We start from the raw sequence: 15,225 nt of genomic DNA on the forward strand, positions 1-15,225 counted from the left end.
TGTGGTTTCCTTGGGAAGCTCTGCATCCTTCCCAACCCCCCGCCACCCCTGGGCCGCTGGAGTTTGGGGCCACTCGGGTCTGCAGCCCAAATCCCGCCTCCTTGTTTGGGGCCAGGGAGGGCAGGGAGGGCTTGGGAAGAGGGCCCGGCAGGAGGTAATTGTTGCTTTTGCAAGGGGAAGAATGGCTTGCGCCCTGGGGACTCTGGGAAAAAGGCCCACTCGGGTGGCGCGGATTGGATCTCCCCACGAACCTAATAATGGTGGTGGCGGAACTAAACACGTCATAAATAACGGGTGGGACGTTAGGCGGGGGAGGGGCGCGCGGTTGCTAACGGTGAGCCCTCGCGTCGGCGCTGGCATAGCGGTTCGGTTCGGCTCTGAAGGAGGATGTGGCTCCGGCTCCTCAGTGGCCTGGGTCACTGCGCCTGGGAGCCGCCGCGTGTTATGTCCCGGCTGCCCCTTTTGTTGCCACGGCTCTTCCTCACGTGCCAACAACTGTGGCTTTTACTCCTGGCAGTTCAGCCTCCGGAGTGGGCCCGGGACCCCGTCCAGGTGACCCCCAACCCCGCGCGGCTGACCGAGGCTTGGTCTTCATACACCTCAGACCTCCCTCCCAAATTGCCCCATGCCCTTACACCCCTGGCAGAAGCCAGGGGCTTTAATTACTTGACATCCTCGTCTCCAGTCCAGATGTTGGCCCCGCCTCATCAGGAGTTGACTGAGACTGAGGTTCCATACCCGGACACGGATTCGGTTGGAGAGCTGCCTACAGGGCCAGATCAGTTTGCTGTTCCACATCAGGATCGGAATAACAAGCAAACCCAACATCAAAAGCTCCCAGAGGAAGTTCCAGTGCTGGATTGGAATCAGAATCAGGCCTTGGTTCTGCCTTCTCGACACAAAAGTAAGAGGAAAAACGTACATCCAGATCAGGCTGAAGGTCACCAATCGTTTAAAATTCTTGTTCCACCTGTAGGTAGTAAGAGCTCAAAACCAGTGAAGTTTATTGTTTCACCCCCAAACCTGAAGAAAGATCTAGTTCAGCATCAACGGCTTGCCAAATTTGTTGGAACTACAGGCCAATTTGAAGAAAAAGTTCAGGGTCTAGAACAGTTGCAGGGTGATTATTTAGATCCCAGTATGGATGCCTTTTATCCTGAGGAGAGGCTACCTACAGATTTTCTGGGGAGCCCAGATGAACCTCCAGAGCCCCCTGAGGAAGCTGAAATTTCTCCATCCCAGCAGGAGGCCCACACTCGTCATCCAGAGCGCACTGAGGAGGCTGAATCTTTACCCCAGCACGAGGCCCCTGCTCAGCATCCACAGACCCCTGAGGAGGTTGAATCTTTTTCACCCCAGGCAGAGGCCCGGGCTCAGCCTCCAGAGCCCGCTGAAGAGGTAGAGCCACCTCCACTTCAGCAGGAGGCTCCATCTCAGCCTTCAGAGGCCCCTGAGGAACTAGAAACTTCAAGTCCTCAGGAGGCCCTAGCCCAGGCTTTGGAGACACTTAAGGAGGTTGTAGTTCAACCAGTAGCACATCATGGGGTAAATGAAGCTCAGCAGTCAAATTTGTACCATGTCACTGTTAAACCTCTGGATCTGGCACTTACCATAACTCCACAGGTCACTAAAGAGGTTGAACCTTCTCCAGTCCAGCAGGAGACGCCATCTCAGCCTCCAGAGAGCCCTGAGGAGGTTGAACCTCCGCCAGTCCAGCAGCGGGCCCCATCTCAGCCTCCAGAGCTCCCTGAGGAGGTTGAACCTTCTCTACTCCATCAAGAGGCCCCAACTGAGACTCCAGGGTTCCCTACTGAGTATGTACTTCAAATTCCAGTGAGTGATGAGGTAGCATCTCTACCTGGCGTTCAGCGTCACGCTCATTCAAACTTGCCCAGTGTTACACTTCAACCTCTGGATTTGGAACTTACCATCACTCCAGAGCCCACTACGGAAGCTGAACTTCCTACAGCTCAGCAGGAGGCCCTGGCTCCACCTCTTGAGCATCCTGAGGAGAGAGAATCTTCTCCAACCCAACAAGAGACCTTAGCTAAGCCTCCAGAGCCTCCTGGAGAGGTTGAGCCTTCACGTGAGCGGGAGCAACCAGCTCCGCCTCCAGAGCCTTCTTCAGGGGAGGTGGAACCTTCTCCAACTCAACAGGAACAGCCAGCTCAACCTCCAGAGCATCTCGAAATGACAGTTTCACCTCCAAGTCACCATCATGCTGAGCATTCAAACTTATCCAGTGTCGCTGTCAAACCTGCAGATGTGGAGCTTACCATAACAAAAGAACCCACGCCAGAGGTGGGACCTTCTCCAAATCAGCAGAAGCCTTCAGCTCAGGCCTCAGTGCCCCTTACTAATGCAGAATTTTCTACAACCCAGCATGAGGCCCCCACGCTGCCTTCACAGCCACCTGAGGAGGTTGAACCTTTGCCAGTTCAACAGGAGGCTTCAGCCCAATCTCCAGAAGCCGGTCCACATAACAAACCTTCAGTACAAGAGGAGACCCCAGCTCAGTATCCAGAGCATCCTGGAGAAGAAGTTACACCTGCCACAACCCAGCAGGAGACTCCAGATCAGCATCCACAGGCTCCTGAGGTTGTACCTTCTCCACCTCAGCAGGAAGCCAGAGCTCAGCATCCACAGTCTCCTGGTGAGGTTGAATCCTCTCCAACTCAGTCTCCAGAGCTCTCTAATGTGACTGTAGTTTTCTCTCCGGAGCATCATGTGACAACAGTTTCTCCTCTAGGTCAGGATCAAGCTCAGCTTCTGCAGCGGCCCGATGTCACTGTTAAACCTGTGGGTCTTGCACTTATCGTAACTCCAGCGTTCACTAATGAGGTTGAAACTTCTCCACCCCAACAAGAAACCTCGGCTCAGTCTACAGTGTCCCCTGAGCAGTTGGAACCTTTGTCAGTCCAGCAAGAGGTTTCAGATCAGCATCCAACCCCCACTGAAAATGTTGAACCTTTTCCAGTTCAGCAGGGAGCCCCAACTCAACCAACATACCCCGAGGTGACATTTCCAAATCCAGAGCATGTTCAGGCTCAGCATCCAACCTTGACTGAGGTCACAATTCAACCTTTGGACCTTGAACTGACCATAAGGCCCGAACCCACTAAGGAGGATGAACCTTCTCCAACCATGCAGGGGACCTTAACCCAGCCTCCAGAACCACCTAAGGAGGTTTTTGTAGCTCAGCCTCCAGTATATCAGAACCCAATAGTTCCAGCACCAGATCAGGATCACACTGAGCCTCCAACATCACCCAGTGTCAGAGTGCAACCTTTAGACCAGGGGCTTACCACAACTCCAGAACCTACTACAGAGTCTGAACATTCTACAGCCCTGCAGCAGACTACAGCTCCCCCTCCAAAACACCCTGAGGTGACACTTGCACAGCCAAACCTGACTCAAGTCACAGTTCCACCTGGGGACCTGGGAGTTAACATATCTCAGCAACCAAGGCCATCTGAGACAGTTCCTTCGACTCAGTATTCGGTACCCACTGGTCTTCCTGGTGTAAAATATACCCCAGAAAAGAAGCAGCCAGAACAGAATGCCACCACAAACATCAGCATATGTGAGCTCTGTACCTGCAAAAATGAGACACTGTCGTGTGTTGGTCTCAGCCCAAAGCAGAAGCTCCACAGAGTGCGTGAGCCAGAGCCTAACGCCTACAACGGCACCTTCACCATCATGTAAGAATCGCCTTTCCTCATTTGTTCTCTGCATCCTGCCTGACATGGCAGCCTTTCTTCAGGTCTTCCTGGGTCCTCCTTATCTCCCCAGCCCACATTGACTGACTTTCTGTTTCCACCTTTTGTTTGTCAATGATTCCTTGTCTTCATTCTCCTTCTTACTATTTTTCCCTCTCCTCCAGTCTTTTACTTTTAATTGCCCTTACTTTTTCCTTCTCCATTTTTTTACCCCATTCTTTAATTCCTTAACATCTACTCTTCTCCCCTCTTTACTCCATCCTCTTTACAGCGACATGTCCCTCTCCCCATCTCATTGGTGGTAATACAACAAAGTGGTTAAGAGTAGAGATTCCGGAGCCAGACTACCTGGGTTTGAACCCAGGTCTGTCATTTATTAGCTGTATGACTCCATTTCCTCATCTGTAAAATGGGGATTATGGTAGTCATCCTCTCATAGGATGACTCCTATGACTCCTAAATCTCCCAATGACTCCAATCTCATTGGGAGATTTAGATGAGTTAATATAGGTAAAGGTCTTCTATCAGTGCCTAGCATATATTTTAGTGTTAGCTATTATTATTATTCAATCCCTCAGTTATATCTAGAACTCATCTTTGTCCCCTGGCTTTCTATATGTAGCACCCATTTTGTGCCCAACCCAGGGCTAAGTACTGTGGGAGCCACAGAAGTCTATGGCATTGTCTCCAGAACATGACAATGACAAGTGGGGAGAAAGGGGATATGCCTTAAAAGGGAGGTAATATATAATTAAGTATTCAGAGAAATACAGATAGGTGCTGTAATTCACCAGAACCTGTAATCACAGGGGTGTGGAGGTCACGGAATGCAGCATGGATAAGCTAAATCTTTAGCTGGGACTTAAAGATTGGCTGTGATTTGTCAGAAAAATAATAGACAGTACAGTCTAGGCAAAGGTGTGACTGCAGGGATGATCAGAATTTAATAGATTAGTCTGGCTGTAAAGAATTGGGTTAGGCAACAATGAAAGATAGGATTATGAAAAACCTTGGCTATCGGCAATGGGGGTTTGGAAGTTACGCTCTGAGATATGGGGAGCCATGCAAGTTTTCAAGCAAGAGAGACAAATGATTAAAACAAGAGGCTGATTTTAGATCTCATATGTAGAGCGATCTAGAGAGGAACGCTTGATTCAGGGAGTCCAAATAGAATGCTTTAGCAAAATCTAGGAGTAAAGTGAGAAGGGGCCAAATTAGAGTGGTTGTGATGGAAGTAGAAAGAAAATCCTGAGAGTACTACAGAGGAAAAACGGACAAGATATAGTAATTGACTAGAGTTGGGGGATTGTAGTACAGGAAAGAGACAAATCACATGTGTTGATGGGCAGAATGATGGTGGTATAACAGGTGGAAATCCAGCAGTTGGCAAGCAGAGTCGGTTTGAGGGAGATGAGTTCAGTCTTAGGCATCTTTTATTGGTGAGCATAAAGCAACCAGAAGGCTCTGTTTGAGTGGAAATGTCCCTCAGGCAGATGGGCAGACAGGTATCCGTTTTGACTTATTCCTGACTCGCGTGAAAAATGTGCATATAAACTGAACAGTTACATTGTTGCTGAGGGAAGAGGACAAAGCTAAAGCTAAAGATTCAAAGTCATCCACTGAGTGAGTGGTTCAAACTGAACCTCGGGCGTTTAACAGCTTCTCTTAAACATGTCTAATTCATGGATACATTCTCACTGTTTAAAAAAAGAAATGTCACAGAAGTATATAGGATAAAATGTGAAAATTCCACCCCACCTTCCCTACCACCAATAAGGTAACTCCTGTTACTGTTTTGATGTGTGTCCTTCCTTCCGAGCTCTTTCCTTTGCATTTTGTTCCCCTAATGAGGTAATAACTTTACTCCTTGCTCAGTAACTCGTGCTTTTCCCTATGCAATATGCTTAAGAGAGATTTTCGTATTAGTCCCTCTAATTTCTAATTGCCCGTATCCTTCTAACACCTGGACAGATTCTGAGGGCACTGAGCCAAAGCTTTGGTGTTGCCTAGCATAGGATTTCTTTATATTCATTTGCTGATATTGATAAATGTTTGCCATTTTTCTCATTGATTTGTAGGAGTCATTTTAGACACATAAGTGATTTTGGAAAAAAAGTAATTGGCATTATGTATCCAAGAAATTGGACAGATAGGAAGTTCAGGTTCTGAGGAGATGCCTCATTGTTTGTGCCAGTGGCCTCACAGTATGTTTTTATTAATTGTGCACACCGGGAAGCTGATAAGCTGTGGGAATTAGAAAGCTGGTCTTTTCTGCATTTGAATATTCCCCACACGGTGGCCATGATTCTTTTCCTTATTCTCTACATTCTTTTCCTACCTATTCAAGGATATGAACTGTGTTTCTTCACAGAAATTTCCAAGGAAACTCTATTTCTTACATTGATGAAAGTATATGGAAGGCATACCGCTGGACTGAGAAGCTGTGAGTATACTCTCCCCAAATATGAATACAAAAAGTTAACTGCATTGTAAGATCCTTCTTGGTCCAGAATTTTGAGGTCAATACCTGTGAGAAAAGGTATTTCCCCTTCCATATCCCAAAGCAACCTGATGATTGAAATTCTGTGTTTATTTTAAAAATTAAATTTGGCAGGACCTCTTTAAAATCAGTAAGAGACAATTTAAACTTACTTTCCATTATACAAGTAATACATGATTATATTCTCAATAGATAACAATGAAATAACAGGTATAGTGAAAACCCTCCTTGTGCCCTAATCCCCCACCCACTACTTTGAGTTTAGTATTAATCCTTGCAGACTCTTTTCCATACGTTTGAGTACATACATACTTACAGATAGCAAAATAGGTTTGTGTGTTTTTCTTACCTTTTTTTACGTAAGTAACATCCTGCAACTTGATTCCTTCATTTCATGATATGTCTTAGATTTCTTTCCTTCCCAGTACATAGAGGGTTACCCCATTCATTTAAACTCCTGCATAGTATTCCATAGTATGAATGTATCACAGTTTAATAACGCCCCTATTGAAGGATGTTTAGATTATGTCCAGTTGTCTTGTTACTTGCATTGCTGCAATGAATATCCTTGTACATGCATTTTTGTGAGCCTGGTCATTTATTTCTATAGAATAGTTATCTAGAAATGGGATTGTTGGGGTGAAGGCTATTTAGATATAAAATTTTAATTGCCTTCGAAAAAGTTGTGCCAGCTTATACTCCAGTCATCCTGCTGTGATGACATTCATTTCCCCACACCCTACCAACACTGGATAGTCTCCCTTTTTTTTTTTTTTTTTTTTTTTTTTGCTAATCTGACGGGTGAATAAAAGGGGTCCCATCTGAATTTGAATTTTTCGTATTACTTGTGAACTTAAATATCTTTATATGTTTACTGAACATTTGTATTTCATCTCTGAATTGTCTGTCCTTTGCCCATTTTTCTGTTACTATTTTTTTTATTGATTTGTAGAAAAAGTCAGTTTAGATCCATAAGTGATTTTGGAAAAAAACATTCAAAGTAATTTTTCATGACAGTCTGTGGTCATATCCTTAGTTCAATTTGAATAGACAAGTCATAAATGACTTCTGAATTAATAATAAAAGACATAACATTCAATCTAAAAACAGGTATTATGACCACCCTTAAAGAGATGCCCCCTTAGTCGGATATCTTATTGGTAAGGAAAAAAATGCTAGAACCAGGCAATTTGTTTTAATTTACAGATTTCGTAAATAGTATATGTAGTTTATATTTCCCGTGATAGTATCTAACTTGGAGATTTTATTTCCCAAACTTGTAAGAAAAATGAAAGTCATTTGGCACAAGAAATAGATAACTTAATTTCCTCTGGGAGTGGAGGGGGGTGGTAGACTGAGGGACAGAGGTAAGAGAAAAAGTTTGAATTGTGCGCTACATATTTTTGGAATTTTGAGCTGTGAGTATATATGACTTTTTTTTTTTTTTTTTGCTTTTTTTTTTTTTTAAAGTACTCGAACTGTGATTTTTCTTTTAATTTATTTTAATTTATTTATTTTTGGCTGTGTTGGGTCTTCATTTCTGTGCGAGGGCTTTTCTCTAGTTGCGGCAAGCGGGGGCCACTCTTCATCGCGGTGCGCGGGCCTCCCACTATCCTGGCCTCTCTTCTTGCGGAGCACAGGCTCCAGACGCACAGGCTCAGTAGTTGTGGCTCACGGGCCCAGTTGCTCTGCGGCATGTGGGATCTTCCCAGACCAGGGCTCGAACCCGTGTCCCCTGCACTAGCAGGCAGATTCTCAACCACTGCGCCGCCAGGGAAGCCCTATATGACATATTTTTTTAAAATAAATTGAAATTAAAAAATTAATTTTTAAAAAGCATGTGTTTGGGAGGCGATACACTATAACATGAGTCTGGTAAGGTTTGAAGATTTCTAAGTCAGCTTGAGGTTTCTACCTTATAAGCAGAGGTTCCTAACTTGAGGTCAGTGTTTCCCCAAAGCAGAATTTCTTTATACCTCCTGCTCCCCCGTGTATACCTCTTTGGCAAGCTACAGAAGCTTATGTTCTTGGGATAATGTTTTATAATGTATAATAAGTCAAACTATATAGAAAAACAAAGGAAACCAACTATATTGAAATAGTTTTCAGAATATTTTTAAAATTAGTGAGGCAGTAATAAATATGCTTCTCTTAACACATTAAATAACAAGATATAGTGGTAGGTCTAATAAATATTATAACTCCAGGGTAGTGATGAGAATAAATGATATTTCGAGGTATCTGCAGCATATACGTGATATGAAATGACCTGTGATTTCTATTGGGGACCAAATTAACTATACTGTTGATCTACTGTGGTTTGTTGCCTACATTCACAATGGAAGGAAGTGCTGATTTTAGTTAGAGATTTGTGAAAACTGAGATGTAATTTTATTTCCCATCCAAGTTTGGCACTCTGGATTCAGTCCTCTCTATTCACAGACCTCTGCCCTAAAAGGATGATCCACAAGTCGAAATTGCATGCACACTTTTGCGTGTGTTCAAGAAAGTGCAGTTTTTTAGGGAAAAGAACCATTGCTTTTCTGAAATTCTCAAAGGATTCTTGTCCCAAAAGATTGAGTCACAAATGTAGGGGAGAAGAAAGACATTTCTTTTCCTGTACTTATCCTCATGAGTGACGATAAATGGATAATTTGTTTTAAGTAAAAGTATCTGATAGTTGATAACTTGTCACTTTCTGAATTCATTCAATAAATATTTTTTGAGTATCTACTATATGCCAGGAACTGTTTTACATGCTAGGGTTACAGGCCCAAGAATGAAACAGCCCCAGTATTCCAGTTCTCAGGGGGTTTACAAGTATGTAAAAATAAGTATATAAGTATAATAAATAGATAGGTATAATTTCAAGCATTGCTAAGTACTTTGGAGAGAAAGAAAGCAGGGGAAGCAGAGTAAATCAGTTCCAGAAAGGCCTATTGTTTGCATTACATATATAGTTAAATCAATCAAACAAACAAACCCTGAGCCCTCTCAATTTCCTAGAAGTTACAGAGGTGGAGAGAAGGATAATTGTCAATAATACAGAATCAAGAATGAATGTGAAATTCAGAAGATTGCCGTAGACCAGAACCCTGGTCAGAAGTTAGACATGGATCTTTCTTAAATGTTACTTCATGCCTGGTTTTGATATTTTCATGGTGTGAGAAAGTTTTAGATCTGGCTTTAACTCTGATTCCCCATAGTTTAAAATTTTTTTCCTCCGTCAAAATGAATATTTGGAGTTCTACAGATTAATGTATTTTATTTCAGTTATTGAGTTATTGCTTATTTGAAGCTCCTTTTTGGGTAATTTTTTGGTGACTGACTCATTCTCAGTCTAAACTTTACTTCTAGGCTGAATTTACCGTTGTTATTTTTAAAATTTCTACTATCCTGTCATCCAAACAACTTCACAGAAAGAAACCCCATTAATTTGAAATACATACTGTTTGGTTACCCCCTGTCCTACCATGATATTCAAACTCTAACCAGTCTGGTATGGGCATCAGCCAATCAGAGAAGACAGTGCCATAAAGAGTGGAGGATCAGCCCCATCTCTTTGCTGTACTTCCTGAATCCTTGTCAGCGTTCAAAGTTATAATCAGTACATGTGAGTTCCACTTTTGTGTAGCTTTTTTTCGTATACCATCATTTCCTGTGACGTTTGTATGTCATTTATGGTATATACATACAGTTTGGTTATGCGATGTGGGGAGGTAGAGTTTTTTCCTACCTTTGAAGGTATGAAAAGGGTTACCATAAATGTCGTTGGACATATTGATTTGGTTTTTTTCTTTTTGGATCATTTCCATGGAAATGTGAAACCACTACTTAGAGGTGAGAAAACAATCAGTCTTAGCACCATCTGTTGACCATTCCCCCTAACATGTATTCTGACAATCACTGCGAGTCCTTCTAACATGGTGAATTTCAAATTGAGGTCAGGGTCTTTGAAGCATGCTCAGGGCTCCAAGAGTTCTTTGTGGGAATTGAAGTCTCTTGTGTTTTTGTTTTAGTGATCTTTTAAAAATGTGTGTGACTATATTCTGTATAATATGAACCACCTTAATAACTGAGTTGCAGAGTTTCCAGGTAGTAATATTTTAATTCTCATAAGCTATGGGTAAAGAATTAATTTATGAGCTGGAATTAAGCTATGAGATGGAATTAATATAAATATGTGACCAAGAGACACTGTGAGTGAAAAGCAGAAGGTTTTAAATGCAGAACTCAGTGGAAATAGTTTCACAAGGCAACATAGCCTGTGCTCAGATCCCCAAGGCTCCTGAAGGATGTACCACTGTTAATATCGCCTGCAAGGAAGGGGATTCTTCCAGGCACGAGAAACCTACCTCTGACGTCTTATAGAGTTTCTTCTGTACTGACTCTCTCTACTACTCCCTCACTCCACTCTTGGGATACTGGCTATGTGCCTTCCTGCTTATCAGCTATAAGAAACAGGTGCAAAACACCACCCCCTCCTCCCCTCAGCATGTTCCTAGTCTTTATCGTGAGACCAGCGGAAGCAAAGGGCTTAACATTCCTCTGGCAGACCCAGGCGTCAGGCTTGACTGTGAATCGTTCCTGCTCCCTTCATTCTGCATTCTGGAGAAGTCATGGGCTGGATCTCTCAGTTTCCTAATTTATTTTTTAACTGTCATTTCTGCTTCTCATATACTGAGATTTTTTATTATTGCCAACACTTTTCATTTGTATATTCTTGAGTTGATTAATGGATGCACTATCTGCTTACATCTGTCTGAGGGTAATAATTGTGCTATCCTAAGGTCCTCTTGTGCTTTGTTAACTCTGATTCATTGGCTATAAGCTCTTATGTTTGTTTTTGTTTTCTGTCCTTAATGGAGTTGGCTTTCTCACATTGTTTGGTCCTTCCTGAGTGTAATTCATCTTTGTAGTTGAGATTCTACTGCGTTTGTTTCCCAGCTTTAGGGGAGAAGTGAAATGAGCTGTTGGGGCTTATTACTCCCAATGGGTTCCCCTGAGAATAAGGCAGAGGTGGAAGGTGCCTTCTGGTGGCTAGTCAGGGAGTGCATACCTTTCTTCCAGGGTTCTGAGACCTTGCCCCCTTTCTAACACCAATTGCTCCTGCCTAGAGGAAGACACCTTTTGCTGCCTGGATCAAGGGGGAAAGATGTGGGGTTGACGTGTGCTGTAGGCTGCTCCTACCACACTATTCCAACTGATCACCCTGTAGTAGCTCCAGGACGTTTCTGGTAAGGGAGCATTTGTGGAGCTGCTCCCACACATTGAGCTAAGGTTGTGATTCTTAAGTTATATCTTTTCTAGGGATTCTAGTTATGTCATTCTTAGGGATTTTGGTGGAAGTTGAAGGGGTGGAGACTTGACATGTTTCAATCTGCCAACTTGAAATAGCACAACTTCTTAGGAAACAATTTTGTATCCCTATTACATCCTAGACAAACTCGGGCAAATATGTATCAGGATACAAATACAAGAATGTTCAAAGTAGTATTGTTTTTGTTTAAATTTTATTTATTTATTTATTTATTTATGGCTGAGTTGGGTCTTCGTTTCTGTGCGAGGGCTTTCTCCAGTTGCGGCAAGCGGGGGCCACTCTTCGTCGCGGTGCGCGGGCCTCTCACTATTGCGGCCTCTCTCGTTGCGGAGCACAGGCTCCAGACGCGCAGGCTCAGCAATTGTGGCTCACGGGCCCAGTCGCTCCGTGGCATGTGGGATCCTCCCAGACCAGGGCTCGAACCCGCGTCCCCTGCATTGGCAGGCAGACTCCCAGCCACTGCGCCACCAGGGAAGCCCAGCAGTATTGTTTTTAATAAATCAAAACTAGAAAAATCTCAGTATACACCAACAGTAGAATGAATAAAGTGTGGTATAATCATACTTAGAAGTCATACACTTCATCAGAAACATAACGCAAGCCACATAAGTAATCTTAAATTTTCTGGTAGCCACTTAAAAACACAAGTAAAATGAAACGGATGAAATAAATGTTAATATCTTTTACTTAACCCTTATTTACAAAATATTTTCATTTTAACATGTAATCATTATATACATTATTAATAAGATATTCTGTGTTTTTTTCATACTAAGTATTTAAAAGTATCCAAAGTGTTATCATATCTACATGTAATCAATCTAAAAATTAATGAGAGAATCTATATTTTTTTCCCATACTAACTCTTTGAAATCACAATTTGGTTGCTAAATTTTATTACAAATACTTGATCGGTATTGAGATTTCATAAAATTTACAGTCAAAAATGTAGTATCACATATGCAAATTGTTGCTAACATAAACATTTTCCAATAATTACATTGAGTACCAGTTTTTAAAATTTTAATTTTAAAATAATTGAAATTAATTAAATTAAAAATTCAACTCAGTCACATTAGCCACTTTCAAATACTCAGAAGCCTCATGTAGTTGGACATGCAACACTACATACTACAGGCAAAAATAAAATAATTTTACAAAATAATGTTGAATGAAAGAAGCAATGTGGAAAATAATACATATAATATGATTCCACTTATATAAAGTCCAAGAAGAAGCAAGACTAAACTGTGTTGTTTATGGCTGATAGAGAAAAGGCAAAACTACATTTAAAAAGCAAGGAAATTATTATTAAAGTCAGGATAGTGGTTCCCTCTAGGAAGTCAGAGAGAGGGTTGTGATTGGAAAAGGGCACACGGGGTCTTCTGGGATGCTGGCAGGATTCTTTCCTGACATGAATGGTATTACGTGGGGGTCTGTTTTGTAATTATTAAACAGTTGAACAGTTGTTCAATTGAATTATTGAACAGTTATGTATATTTTATGCACATTTTAGTTTTCAAAAAATTTTTAATGCGGGAAAAAATCAGATGGCTTCATTTGCCCTGATACAGCTGTGTGTGGGACTTCCCAATAAGGTTTGGGGAAAGAGAGGAGGGAAGGGCAGCTCTGCAACGTTGGTGCCACCCAGAGCTGGGTTCTAACAGAGGCTTCGTGATCTAGAGAGTAGGCATTAACTATATGATTTGGTGGGAAGAGTGGGTGGGGCGTGGGTGTGTGTGGGTGTGTGTGTGTGTGTGTGTGCGCACGCGTGCACATGCGTGATGGAGAGAGATGGACAGAAAGGAGGACGTGAAAAGAAGGTTTAAATGAAAACAGAGCAGAAATCACCATCCCTAAATTAGATAAGAATTAGGTTGTTTAGGTGGCACCATTACCCAGCTTTCCTCCACATATAGGAGTTAGTCCTATGTAGTACATAGTTGTAGTTATTTTGCAGTTTGATCCAGAAATAACCTTTTCATTTTTCAGAATTCTCAGTGAAAATTATTTGACTGAATTACATAAGGACTCCTTTGAAGGCTTGCTATCCCTCCGATATTTGTAAGTTAATCATATTTATTTATGAGTTCTTATCTATAAAGTAGATTATCTATAAAATAATTAAGGGGTTCAAGTTAGATAATCTCTTCAGTTTCTCCTAGCAATAAAATTCTACAATTCTTTAAGTCTGTGTAGGGTCCCAGCCCATCACTAGCACTATATATCTCCTATTCATTTTTAATTTTTTCATTATATAGACAAGGTATAGATAGAAAAATACACTTTAGTTGTAGAGGAAAAGTGGTAATGAGGTCTGAGCAATTATAGACTCCCATATGAACCTTGTTACATAAGTGTTCATATACTCTCCATCTGTATTTATATTTTGTTTATGACCTATGGATCAAATCTGGCCCACAGTCCGTTTTTATACAGTCCATAAGTTAAAAGTGATTTTCTAAAGGGCTGTAAACGGGAAAAAAAAGACACGAAGAAAAATATGTGACAGAGAGTGTATGTGGCCTGCAAAGCCTAAAATATTTACTTATCTGGTCTTTACAGAAAAGGTTTGAAAAAGTTGGTTTAGTGAAATGAGAGGAATTAAAGTTAACCTCAAATTGTCCCCTACAGGACAAGAAAATATAGAACACTTACATTAATATGAATGCCATTAACTCATAACTTTGATAATTTAATCTAAATTAAATTAACATTTAAATATTAAATATTTAAGTAGATGAAGTATGTAAACAGTATTGTCAAGGGACTTCCCTGGTGGTCTAGTGGTTAAGACTTTGCCTTCCAGTGCAGGGGGTGCGGGTTCGATCCCTGGCCAGGGAGCTAAGATCCCACATGCCTCATGGCCAAAAAACCAAAACATAAAAAAAAAGAAGCAATATTGTAACAAATTCAATAAAGACTTTAAAAATGGTCCACATCACAAAAAAAAAAATCTGAAAAAAAAAATCAGTATTGTCAAGAACACATTAAGTTACCAAAAGAACAAACTGTTGTTAAGGATTTCGATGCAGGAATTGTGATACCAATATTAAGAATGTTTAAGATGATGGTTAAGTGGTATATTTAGAAATGTTTACACTAAATAAGCATATCAGAAATGCCCCTAACAAAAATCTCTCCAGCCTTTTTTTTTCTGTTTTTTGTTTGTTTGTTTGTTTTGTTTTTTGGGCCACGCCACACGACTTGCGGGATCTTAGTTCCCTGACCAGGGATTGAACCCAGGTCCCCAGCAGTGGAAGCGCCGAGTCCTAACCCCTGGACCGCCAGGGAATTCCCTCTCCAGCTTCTTTATCAAAGAGGAAATGCTTGCCCGACTCGTATTTCCTTTATTTAGGGATAAGGAGATAACTGTGTTTTTTACTATAAAAGCTCAGTTTTTGTCCTTTGTCCATGGCATCCAAAGCTGTGTATGTCATTAATCCTTATTAAGCCAATTAATGATCCTCTTTAGCAAATAGATTCTTCTTGCAAATATAAAAGGCTTAAGGGAAGTGGGTATAAAGAGCCTCACATGACCCTAAAAATAGTTCTTTTAATGATCAAACCTTCCAAGCCTTAAGGGGCAATCACCTTTATATTAGTCTCTTCTCTGCCATCTGGGCTCCAAACCTTACACAGTTTGGAGAAAAACAAATAAGATAACTGCACAGTGGAATAGGCCC

General features: G+C 41.7%; 1 protein-coding gene across 10 annotated transcripts in view; it reads left to right on the top strand.

The window, feature by feature from the left end:
* Positions 1-15,225, top strand: part of LOC132355698 (leucine-rich repeat-containing protein 37A-like) — a 44,566-nt gene that overhangs the window by 96 nt on the left and 29,245 nt on the right. For 3 of the 10 annotated variants that reach the window (XM_059908188.1, XM_059908187.1, XM_059908190.1), the window contains exons 1-3: positions 34-3,701; positions 6,091-6,162; positions 13,532-13,603. In XM_059908188.1, coding sequence (XP_059764171.1) covers positions 388-3,701; positions 6,091-6,162; positions 13,532-13,603 — 3,458 coding nt within the window. In that variant the 5' untranslated portion in view covers positions 34-387. Of the gene's footprint in view, positions 1-32; positions 3,702-6,090; positions 6,163-13,531; positions 13,604-15,225 lie in introns of those variants that run through there. The other 7 variants (XM_059908191.1, XM_059908193.1, XM_059908195.1 and 4 more) reach the window with 6 other exon arrangements.

The sequence above is a fragment of the Balaenoptera ricei genome, chromosome 20 (assembly GCF_028023285.1).
Source record: "Balaenoptera ricei isolate mBalRic1 chromosome 20, mBalRic1.hap2, whole genome shotgun sequence".
Taxonomy (NCBI): domain Eukaryota; kingdom Metazoa; phylum Chordata; class Mammalia; order Artiodactyla; family Balaenopteridae; genus Balaenoptera; species Balaenoptera ricei.